This window comes from Oncorhynchus kisutch, linkage group LG5 (genome assembly GCF_002021735.2).
Source record: "Oncorhynchus kisutch isolate 150728-3 linkage group LG5, Okis_V2, whole genome shotgun sequence".
Lineage (NCBI taxonomy): Eukaryota > Metazoa > Chordata > Actinopteri > Salmoniformes > Salmonidae > Oncorhynchus > Oncorhynchus kisutch.
This window is the reverse complement of record NC_034178.2, coordinates 51809088-51821186: the sequence shown is the minus strand read 5'-3', so window position 1 is coordinate 51821186 and position 12099 is coordinate 51809088. Positions and strand designations below refer to the sequence as shown.

At 39.6% G+C, this 12099-nt stretch overlaps 1 protein-coding gene across 2 annotated transcripts; it reads left to right on the top strand.

Moving 5' to 3' along the window:
- Positions 1–2027: 2027 nt before the first annotated feature.
- On the top strand, positions 2028–11291 carry LOC109891204 (probable Bax inhibitor 1). Of its 2 annotated transcripts, none has more exons than XM_020483564.2 (10): positions 2028–2169; positions 3685–3783; positions 6807–6915; positions 7138–7258; positions 8065–8113; positions 8209–8306; positions 8553–8632; positions 8802–8902; positions 9186–9261; positions 9549–11043. In XM_020483564.2, the coding sequence occupies exons 2-10, from the start codon at positions 3728–3730 to the stop codon at positions 9567–9569; spliced, it is 711 nt and encodes a 236-aa protein (XP_020339153.1). In that variant the 5' UTR covers positions 2028–2169; positions 3685–3727; the 3' UTR covers positions 9570–11043. The 2 variants fall into 2 exon arrangements, with proteins under 2 accessions (XP_020339153.1, XP_020339152.1); XM_020483563.2 differs by having other exon boundaries at positions 2036–2169; positions 9546–11291.
- The last annotated feature ends 808 nt before the right edge of the window (positions 11292–12099 follow it).

The window sequence follows — 12099 nt, the reverse complement described above, 5'->3', positions numbered from 1 at the left end:
GTCTGCTATACAAATTGATGGAAAGTGGTGTTGGGGGAAAAACATATGACATTATAAAATCCATGTACACAAACAAGTGTGCAGTAAAAATGAAAAAAAAACGACACACATTTCTTTCCACAGGGCCGTGGGGTGAGACAGGGATGCAGCTTAAGCTTCACCCTCTTCAACATATATATCAACGAATTGGCGAGGGCATTAGAAAAGTCTGCAGCACCCGGCCTCATCCTACTAGAATCTGAAGTCAAATGTCTACTGTTTGCTGATGATCTGGTGCTTCTGTCCCCAACCAAGTAGGGCCTACTGCAGCACCTAGGTCTTCTGCACAGATTCTGTCAGATCTGGGCCCTGACAGTAAATCTCAGTAAGACTAAAATAAGGGTGTTCCAAAAAAGGTCCAGTTGCCAGGACCACAAATACAAATTCCACCTTGACACCGTTGCCCTAGATAACACAAACAACTATACATACCTCGGCCTAAAAATCAGCGCCACAGGTAACTTCCACAAAGCTGTGAACGAGCTGAGACAAGGCAAGAAGGGCCTTCTATGCCATCAAAAGGAACATAAAATTCGACATACCAATTAGGATCTGGCTAAAAAAATACTTGAATCAGTTATATAATTCATTCCCCTTCATGGTTGTGAGGTCTGGGATCCGCTCACCAACCAAGAGTTCACAAAATGAGACAAACACCAAATTGAGACGCTGCATGCAGAATTCTGCAAAAATATCCTCAGTGTACAACATTAAACACCAAAAAATGCATGTAGAGCAGAATTAGGCCGATACCCGCTAATGATCAAAATCCTGAAAAGAGCCATTCAATTCTACAACCACCTAAAAGGAAGAGATTCCCAAACCTTTCATAACAAAGCCATCACCTACAGAGAGATGAACCTGGAGAAGAGTCCTCTAAGCAAGCAAGCTGGTCCTGGGGCTCTGTTCACAAACAGACCCCATAGAGCCCCAGGACAGCCACACAATTAGATCCAACCAAATCAAGAGAAAACTAAAAGATAATTACTTGACACATTGGAAAGAATTAACAAATCAACTGAGCAAACTAGAATGCTATTTGGCCCTAAACAGAGAGTACAAAGTGGCAGAATACCTGACCACTGTGACTGACCCAAACTTAAGGAAAGCTTTGACTATGTATAGACTCAGTGAGCATAGCCTTGCTATTGAGAAAGCTGGCTCTCAAGAGAAGACAGGCTATGTGCACACCGCTCACAAAATGAGTTGGAAACTGAGCTGCACTTCCTACCAAATGTAGAGACACATATTTCCCTCAGATTACACAGATCCACAAAGAATTCAAAAACAAATCCAAATTTGATAAACTCTTATATCTACTAGGTGAAATACCACAGTGTGCCATCACAGAAGCAAGATTTGTGACCTGTTGCCACAAGGGCAACCAGTGAAGAACAAACACCTTTGTAAATACATCCCATATTTATGTTTATTTATTTTCCATGTTGTACTATTTGCACATCGTTACAACACTGTATATAGACATAATGTGACATTTGTAATGTCTATTATTTTGGGTCTTCTGGGAGTGAAAAAAAAAACAATAAAAATGAACATTACTGTTCATTTTTATTGTTTTTTTTTCTTCACTTTTGTTTATTATCTACTTCACTTGCTTTGGCAATGTTAACATATGTTTCCCATGCCAATAAAGCCCTTAAATTGAAATGATATTAAAGAAAGGAGTAGCTCTGGCTAAAGTACGTAAAGAAGCTGCAAGATTATTCTACTCAAGATAGACCACATAGTGGGCAGAGCCAAGCAGCATGTATTTGATATAAATCTAAACAACGCAATTTTTAAATAACCTTTTGCAAAGGTTAAAATCTACAAAACTCAGTCCACTCTGTTCGTAACAGATTCTAGTTTTGGCAACAGTAAACGGTATTGAGATCAAATGTTTCATCGATGAGAACCTTTGCATAATTCCGGACAAAATCCATCTCACTCCATCTTCTCCCACTGGGCTTCCTCTCATCGCCATATTTGGTAATGAGCGGAAACGCCAACCGGATGCTTCACACTTGTACTAACAGTGAAATATCTGGCTCATCTGTGGAAACAGCTTGCCTTTCGTTAGCTATTTAAAAATCTATCTGTTGCTGATCGTTGTCCAAATATCACCATCAGGTAATTTGTATTATATATAAAATGCAGCTATCCAGAAAGTTGTAAACGACACCTGCCCTTATGTTCGTTTTGACGTCTGACAATGAAAAGCGTTGTTAGCCAATGTCGATGCTAACATAAACTAGCTAGTTAGTGGGCTTGTTCGACATTGCAGCCAACAGTGTAGGCGGCTACCGACTGACTGATCTAAATAACTGTCAATTAAAATGTCTAGATCAGTCAGTCAATTCACCCATGCTTACATTACGTTTTTGATGCTCTCGAACACGGCCAATGTTAGCTAGCTAACGTTAAATAGTTGACTTTCTACACATTTTATTTATCCACAAAAATGATCTAACGTTATCATGTTACCTGGTTTTTATGTAAAGGGTTGTGGTTAGCTATATTACAATAGGCAACTGTAATTAATCGGAGTGAAGTTGGCTAGTTTTAGATCGCTTGTTCGCCGTTTCGTGTAAGGTTAAGTTTGAGTTACGCATGATTGGGTAAGGGCCTTCGTTAGCCAAGTTGTCTAGGACAGCGTGCTGGCATTAGATGTCTGGCTATCATGACAGCGCCCCCTTCAACTAGCCATCTGTTTGGGAGCATCTAAACGCTAGCTATCTTAGTTTACGATTGCATTAAATAGCTAGATACATTAACAATGTAATCTGAAGTGAGTTAGTTAGCTTCCTGGTTGCACTATCCTCTTCCACCACTAAAAGCACTTGCCACGTTCATGTACTAATCGGAACTCGGAAATGTACGACTTGCTTACTGGTTGTCGTTATACTCGTGACGCGTTTAACCATTTGGCAAGTCGTACAATTCCGAGTTTCCTAGTTCAGACTAGCAAATTAACCTGGCAACTGTCATTTTGAATCAGTGCGTCTGTGGCCTGAGGTCAATTGTCGACTCTTCTGCGATTACGACAAGGTTTCATTACGTTTGACAAAAGTGTTGACTATTTGTTTACTGTAGGCCTAATTACCCGCAATAGTTTGTTACTCTGGGGGATTTTGGCCAAGGTGTATTAGCTAACAGTAGCTGTGTTAGCTACTGTAGCAACAGTTGCTTACCGATAACTAAGTGAATCTGAAACGTAGCCAGAGATGGTCATGGTGAGACTGAGTGCTATATAAGAATTGAACTCAGGAAGCCCCTTACCACAATCCCTTACAACCAAGTCAGTAAAAAGCTCAACCCCATCCCAGACCGTCGTAATGCTAGACTAATCATTACACGAATTATTGCTTTGCATAAGAGGCTACATTCATTCAATTTCAGACCCACACAGTGAACGTTAGCTGTCTATTTGATCTGTCCAAGTATATGATCCATAATATAAAGAATGAAGTGAAAAAAGTACTTTTGGCTTGGGTGATTCAGCCAGATATATTTTTTTCACTTTCATTCCAGGACATATAGCTAGTTCAAATTTGATTTAATTAAGAAGGCTGTTTTTATTTCAATCCATTACTGTACTAATCAACAGTAATGCCTAATGTCCATCACATATTTGTTTTGTTTCAGGAAATTTTACTCCAGGAACAGGGTCCAACCAAGTCCAGACAAGATGAACATGTTTGATCGGAATATACATTTTGATTCCCTTTTTAAATTTTCCCAAATGTAAGTAACTTGCTTGGTTTACTATTTCCACACACTATCTGACAACATTAAGGAGACTTACTGGCATCATTAGTGTTGTCATCATGAGTCCGTCATTGAACAGAAGCAGTCTGTACTGGTCACTAACAGGCTTTGCTACTGTTGCAGGCATTGATGTGTTACTAAATTACAATATGACTAGATTAGCCTAACTGATGAGTTGGACATTTTATGTTAAAATACATTTTCTGTAGAGCTAAACCTGTTCCTCATACAATAAAAACTCTCCCCTTGATCTCACCTCCTGCTCCACTCAGGCTACAAGCATACCTGATTCTGGGTGGGTTGGGTGTCGTCATAGATCAATTCTCTGTTGATGTTAGGCTTTGTGGGTGTTGCATGTGATGTGCACTACCGTTAAAACGTTTGGGGTCACTTAGAAATGTCCTTGTTTTTGAAAGAAACGCTCATTCTGTACATAAAAATAACATCAAATTGATCAGAAATGCAATGTAGACATTGTTAATGTTGTAAATGACTATTGTAGCTGGAAACGGCAGTTTTTTAAATGGAATATGTACATAGGCATACAGAGGGCCATTATCAGAAACCATCACTCGTGTTCCAATGACGCGTTGTGTTAGATAATCCAAGTTTATCATTTTAAAGGGCTAATTGATCATTAAAACACCCTTTTGCAATTATGTTAGCACAGCTGAAAACTGTTGTACTGATTTAAAGAAGCAATAAAACTGTCCTTCTTTAGACTAGTCGAGTATCTGGAGAATCAACATTTGTGGGTTCAATTAGACTCAAAATGGCCAGAAACAAAACTTTCTTCTGAAACTTGTCAGTCTATTCTTGTTCTGAGAAATGAAGGCTATTCCATGCCAGAAATTGTCAAGAAACTGAAGATCTCGTACAACGCTGTGTACTACTCCCTTCACAGAACAGCGCAAACTGGCGCTAACCAGAATAGAAAGAGGAGTGGGAGTCCCCAGTGCACAACTGAGCTAGAGGACAAGTACATTAGACTGTCTAGTTTGAGAAACGGACACCTCACAAGTCCTGAACAGGCAGTTTCATTAAATAGTACCCGCAAAACATCAGTCTTAACGTCAACAGTGAAGAGGCGACTCCGGGATGCTGGCCTTCTAGACAGAGTTCCTATGTCAAGTGTCTGTTTCGACCATCTTAATCTTTTCTTTTTATTGGCCAGTCTGGGATATGGATTTTTCTTTGCAACTCTGCCTGAGACATGAGATACATAGAGAAGATTAAGAGAGATGTGTGTGTATGTGCATGTATATACAGTGAAGTCGGAAGTTTACATACTTAGGTTGGAGTCATTAAAACTCGTTTTTCAACCAGTCCACACATTTCTTGTTAACAAACTGTAGTTTTGGAAAGTCTGTTAGGACATCTACTTTGTACATGACACAAGTAATTTTTTCCAACAATTGTTTACATACAGATTATTTCACTTAAAGTTCACTGTATCACAATTCTAGTGGGTCAGATGTTTACATACACTAAGTTGACTGTGCCTTTAAACAGCTTGGAAAATTTCCATAAAATTATGTCATGGCTTTAGAAGCTTCTGATGGGCTAATTGACATCATTTGAGTCAATTGGAGGTGTACCTGTGGATGTATTTCAAGGCCTACCTTCAAACTCAGTGCCTCTTTGCTTGACATCATGGGAAAATCAAAAGAAATTAGCCAAGACCTCAGAAAAAAACATTGTAGACCTCCACAAGTCTGGTTCATCCTTGGGAGCAATTTCCAAACTCCTGCAGGTACCACATTCATCTGTACAAACAATAGTATGTAAGTATAAACACCATTGGACCACGCAGCCGTCGTACCGCTCAGGAAGGAGACGCGTTCCGTCTCCTAGAGATTAATGTACTTTGGTGCGAAAAGTGCAAATCAATCCCAGAACATAAGCAAAGGACCTTGGGAAGATACTGGAGGAAACCGGTACAAAAGGATCTACATCCACAGTAAAACAAGTCCAATATCGACATAACCTGAAAGGCTGCCCAGCAAGGAAGAAGCCACTGCTCCAAAACCGCCATTAAAAAATAAAAGCCAGACTATGGATTGCAACTGCCCATGGAGAAATAGAACTGTTTGGCCATATTGACCATCGTTATGTTTGCAAGCCTCCCCCTTTTTACTCCAATCTGAAGAACACCATCCCAACCGTGAAGCACGGGGCTGGCAGCATCATGTTGTGGGGGTGCTTTGCTGCAAGAGGGACTGGTGCACTTCACAAAATAGACAGCATCATGAGGAAAGGAAAATTATGTGGATATATTGAAGCAACATCTCAAGACATCAGTCAGGAAGTTAAAGCTTGGTTGCAAATGGGTCTTCCAAATGGAAAATGACCCCAAGCATACTTCCAAAGTTGTGGTAAAATGGCTTCAGGACAACAAAGTCAAGGTATTGGAGTGGCCGTCACAAAGCCCTGACCTCAATCCTGTAGAAAATTTGTGGGCAGAACTGAAAAAGCGTGTGTGAGCAAGGAGGCCTACAAACCTGACTCAGTTACACCAGCTCTCAGGAGGAATGGGCCAAAATTCACCCAATTTATTGTGGGAAGCTTGTGGAAGGCTACCCGAAATGTTTGACCCAAGTTGAACAATTTAAAGGCAATGCTACTAAATACTAATTGAGTGTATGTAAACTTCTGACTCACTGGGAATGTGATGAAAGAAATAAAAGCTGAAATAAATAATTCTCTCTACTATAATCTGGACATTTTACATTCTTAAAATAAAGTGTTGAGCCTAACTGACCTAAGACAGGGAATTGTTACTAGGATTAAATGTCAGGAATTGTGAAACACTGAGTTTAAATGTATTTTGCTAAGGTGTATGTAAACTTCCGACTTCAACTGTGTGTGTGTGTGTGTGTGTGTGTGTGTGTGTGTGTGTGTGTGTGTGTGTACACACACACGTACGTGTGTGTGTGTACACACACACACGTACGTGTCTGTGTGTTCCTCATACAGTACAACTCTCCCTTCTGTCTCAGCTCCCGCTCCACTCAGCTGCACCTGAAGAATGTCTACTCCAGCCTGGCCCTGTGCATGTTTGTGGCTGCAGCTGGAGCCTACGTCCACGTCATCACCAGACTATTCCAGGTAAATGGAGATAATGGTAGCCATAGGAACAAGTACAACCAAACTGAAGCACTCTATTAGTGTTGTAACTATTATGAACACTTAAGTGTGGAGTTTGGGGTAGATTTCACAAAAGAGGGCCATATAACATATGTGTGGTAATGGTTCGCATTAAATGGTGATTGTCAATTACCAGTTATCTTATTACATTATAACGGTTGCTGTGTGTTTTATGTCCATTAGGGTGGGCTGTTGACAATAATGGGCTCCCTGGCCATGATGGTCTGGCTGACGATGACCCCCCACTGCCCTCAGACGGAGAAGAAGAGACTTGCTATCCTCTCTGGCTTTGCCTTCTTCACAGGTAATCTCTTGTGGACAGATCTACGTAAATATAACTGGTAACGTAGAGTCTGTCGGGAAGGAATGGGACGCGTAGGATAACGAGCAGCAGTAGTTTCGTTGTTTGGGTTTTCCGTCACTGGTTATTTGGACAATCACGATTTCGCAGGTGTTAGCATTTTTTGGAAGGGGAGGGGACATTCAGCCCCGTAACTTGCAAAGAGGGGGTGGAGCTCCTCGTTCCAGTTCCGCTCTGTTTTAGCATCTCTTGATCCCTTCTCTTAACACCTATGGACCCAGAACTTAATTGAGCAGCTGAGCAATTACACAATACTTTAGTTCTGGGTTAACCAAGGTTACTTGACATCTGGTTACCAAGGTTACTTGACATCTGGTTACCAAGGTTACTTGACATCTGGTTACCAAGGTTACTTGACATCTGGTTACCAAGGTTACTTGACATCTGGTTACCAAGGTTACTTGACATCTGGTTACCAAGGTTACTTGACATCTGGTTACCAAGGTTACTTGACATCTGGTTACCAAGGTTACTTGACATCTGGTTACCAAGGTTACTTGACATCTGGTTACCAAGGTTACTTGACATCTGCCTCATAGCGCTGTCAGAAAGCTTTGGATTGGTGCAAACATGGCTGGAGGGAGTTGCCACCATATTCCTTACACCAGTTCATTCTTTTTAATAAATCCTTGAGGGGGAGGGTATGAGTGCACACTTCCAAAGAAGGGTAGAGAGACTAAACGCAGCCTAAGTATTTTTAGCTATTGTAGTGGTCATGTGCTGATGTTTTGTTTTCTTCTCAATTCCAGGTGTTGGTTTGGGCCCAACCATGGATTACATCATCTCTATTAACCCTAGGTAAAATGACAATAATGATCTGTAAGTAGCTAGTTTCCTTTTGACTGAAGGTTTTTTCTTAATGTTTCTCATATCTACTCTCCTTCTCCAACCAGCATCATAGTTACAGCCTTCCTGGGGACCTCCATCATCTTTGTGTGCTTCACACTGAGTGCTCTTTACGCCCAGCGTAGGAGCTTCCTCTTCCTCTGGGGTAAAGTGTTGTCTGCTGCTAACCACATTGTGTAATGTAAAGGAATTGAAACTATAGAACGTAAACTTGCACACCTTGACGTGCTACTAGGTCAGATACATGGACAAAATAGTCTAGTCATTACCAGTGTCCTGGAGTTTTATTTTTTATTAAGGGACTGAAACTAATCACTCCGGTTTTAGTGAAACTGTACTGTTGTACAAAATAAATGTTACTAAATGAAAATACCCCATGTCTGCCTTTCAGGTACTCTGACATCCGGATTGTCCATCCTGCTCCTGGTCTCTTTCTTCAACATGTTCCTGGGGTCTGTCATGTTGTTCAAGGTAAGAGGAAAACATCCTACCATAGTCATGTTTGCATTGTTTTGAATAATAATAATAATACTATACACAGTGCTGTCCAACACTACTCTTCATGGACTTAGTTATAGTATGACTTACAGAATGTGTGCTGGTTGTCATTTTTACCAATCAAGTGTTTTTATGTGTGTAGGCTCACATATACCTTGGCCTGGCCATCATGTGTGGATTTGTGCTGTTTGACACTCAACTCATCATTGAGAAGGCTGAGATGGGAGACAAAGACTACATATGGTAAGGGGGACACACTCTCTGGACCTGGTGAAGAGGGTGGGTGACTTGTTGTTGAAACAGTCTTTTGCCATTGATCTGGAATTTACAAATGTGCATGGGTGTGTCTGTCAGGCCATGCAATCTTTCCTTATCTAACACAGAAAAACATAGAGTAGGGTATACAATGCAGTTGGTACGGACTTGGTCTTATGTAGACTGTATCAATAGCTTGGCTCTTTTACAATGAGCTTTTCAAGTGTTTTATAAGATATGTTAACTCTTTTCTCTCTTCACCCTATTGAAGGCACTCTGTGGATCTTTTCTTGGACTTTGTGACTATCTTCAGGAAGCTAATGGTTATTCTGGCCATGAATGAGAAGGTACAATACTGGCAAGGGTGCTCTAACACAGTGCATTTTTATATAGTATACCAACTATACTATACTTCCACTAACTCTTATACACATTGCTATGTTTTGAACAATCTAATAACATGCACATAGGACCAGAAAGCATCTTAAATACTATGTATGATTAACCAGCATAGTGCACCTTATAGTAATCTTGTACTTTGCACTGCCAGGTTAATAATGGTTTGAGGTTAGTTAGGTGAGAATTTGTATGTTTTATGTAGAGCTGTATTGAAAATATGTTATTTATTTAGCAGGACAACAAGAAGAAGAAGTAAATTAAGTGGAGGAAAGATCTGTGACCTGGAATTGCATCAGGAGTGCGTCTGGTGCATTCGCCTTAACTGCTTGATAATTATGAATTATTTAGACCATGATTTGATTTTGTTCTTTGGTATATTGTCTTAATTTTTAGGAACCGATTGGTTGCATTTGGATTTTGACTTTGGCATAAGGTTTGATGTCTTTGAGCTTTAATGTAAAGGTCTAGAAGTCCCATTTTGAAGGGACCGTGTAGTTGCTTTGAAGTAATTAACACAGACTTATTTTGATAGTTATTTTCACATTGTGTTGAGGAGACGATTATATATATTTTTCTTTTCCATGTGAACAATGCCTCAAATTATTAAAGGCCACTTTTTATATACCCACTGATAAGTACAATAACAGTTTGCATTTGTGGGACCTCTTCAGCAGCTGTTAATATAATGGAAATGGATACCTTTACTGCAAAGAGGATGATCATTCTGTGAATATTATCTGTTCAGTTGGGAATTCTGCCACTTAAATAACCCCCCACACCATATTCGTCTCATAACGATGACATCGCAGGATTTCAGTGTTGTGATTAATGAAGAACATGAGTTCGTAGGGTGGTCATTTACATGGTTTATCATTGTTATTAGCATACCGGTATAACAAATATTACTACTTCTATTACAGTACAATCCCTTTCTAGGACATTTATTTTATGTCTGTTAACTGATCAGAGTAATTTACTGGTTTCATTTAAGCCATTGTCTTTCTCAAAGTGAGGATGCTCTTATATCAGTATTTTTTATTTTGTAGGTTGTCATTTAGGGGATGTTCTCAGAGTTTTTTGATGCAAACGATTGCATTCGAGGATTTTAATCATGTTAAATATCCAGACCTGGCCCAAAGCACCTCAATCAACATAAAAAATGATTGCTATAGGAGTTGTATGGTAATTGCTGGTGGTGTTGTCCGCCATGGTGTCTAGAAAGTGATATATATTGATTGACTTGTGTTGAGAAGTGTAATATATTTTTCCAGATATTTCTTTTGTCAAGCTTGTTCTGTCTTTTCCTTACTAAAAAAAGATTCAGTGCTTGAAATGGGTGAACAGAAGAGAACCTGTGTTTCATGTGCTATGGATTTCATTTTATGTATTGAGGTGAAATGAAATAAATAAATCCAACTCATCTTAAAGGAATGTCCAGGAGTAACAAAATTGATTTACAAGGTGCACTTACAGTTGAATTGAGAAGTAATCTCTTGTGACAGGGGTTATGGGATTAATTGAGAAGGTATGGCATTTCTGCCAAATTCAAACTATTCCAGTCAATTCAGTCACTGAAGCACATGGCATAGCATCCAATTACCAGTCAGAACTAGTCCTCTTCTACCCATTAATTATGTGTCCTTGGCTAAAGGATGAGCTGTTACGAATGTTTCTTCCTTGATGTTGAGGGGAATCAAGATGCAGGGAAATTAACGGTTTCCATTCTGATATGTGTCATATTCCTTAGGTTTTCAACATTGGTTGAATGAAATTGAACAGTCAAAGATCCTCCCTGCTAGGCTTTATTTTCTTAGTGCCAATAACAATACAGGTTTACCAAACTATTACTTCTCATCTGAGGATTTTACGGTTTCAAAAATTAAACTGCGCTTATACTGTGAACTTTTGCTTTTCTGCAACAATTGCTGTTGTAAATCTGCTAAATTAATGTAAGAATAAAAACGTGTTAAAGTTTAAATCAATGGGACTTGTAATTTATGTTCATTATGATTTTTTTATGGGTTGCAAAGTATCACACACATCCCAAGGGTTTTTTAATCCTTAGTCTATTGATGCACAGGGGCCTGTTGCACAAAAGTAGAATTAAGACATCCGGGATAAATGACTCAGCTGAGCTCAATGAAGCCAAAACATGTGCGTCCAGGCTTAATTGGTTGCACAAAGACCAAGCCAGGATGAGCAGACACGGATTCATTAAGCCAGGTGAAACCAATCCTGGATAGGTGCGCGCTCACGGCTCACTCAAATAGACCCCGCCACAGATCACAGATTAACTGATTTACCATGGCAACTAGAGCCGCGTACTTTTCCCCGTCGGAAGCACAAATCCTCATGGAGGCATACGAGGAGGTAAAAGATATAATTAAGAAGAAAGGCAACACCGCCACAGTGATAAAGCAAAGAGAAAAAGCGTGGCAAAGTATTGCAGACCGCCTGAATGCGTAAGTAGTGCACAATTACACACTCACCGCTCCGCTGAAACATCACAATTACAATTCAAATATTTAATTCACATCTCCAAAAATGCAGTTGTACTGTAATTATGAAACGGTTAAATTTTTTATTGAAATGCACTGCAGATATGAGTGAAATTGTGTAAAGTAACTCCATCACACTGTATAAAGCTATGATAAATTTTTTGATATTTTTACTGAAAACAAGACAAAAATACCAAGTAATTTTTTGCAGTGTGACTCCATTAAATGTGTGTGTGTGTGTGTGTGTGTGTGTGTGTGTGTGTGTGTGTGTGTGTGTAGATTAAACAT

What these genes read in the sequence shown, in the direction of transcription:
- LOC109891204 (XM_020483563.2), top strand. Translation starts at nt 3,728, where the DNA reads ATGAACATGTTTGATCGGAATATACATTTTGATTCCCTTTTTAAATTT. An exon ending in TGGCTTTGCCTTCTTCACAG is followed by an intron (nt 7,259 to 8,064) that starts GTAATCTCTTGT and finishes TCTCAATTCCAG; the next exon opens with GTGTTGGTTTGGGCCCAACC. An exon ending in GGTCTGTCATGTTGTTCAAG is followed by an intron (nt 8,633 to 8,801) that starts GTAAGAGGAAAA and finishes TTATGTGTGTAG; the next exon opens with GCTCACATATACCTTGGCCT.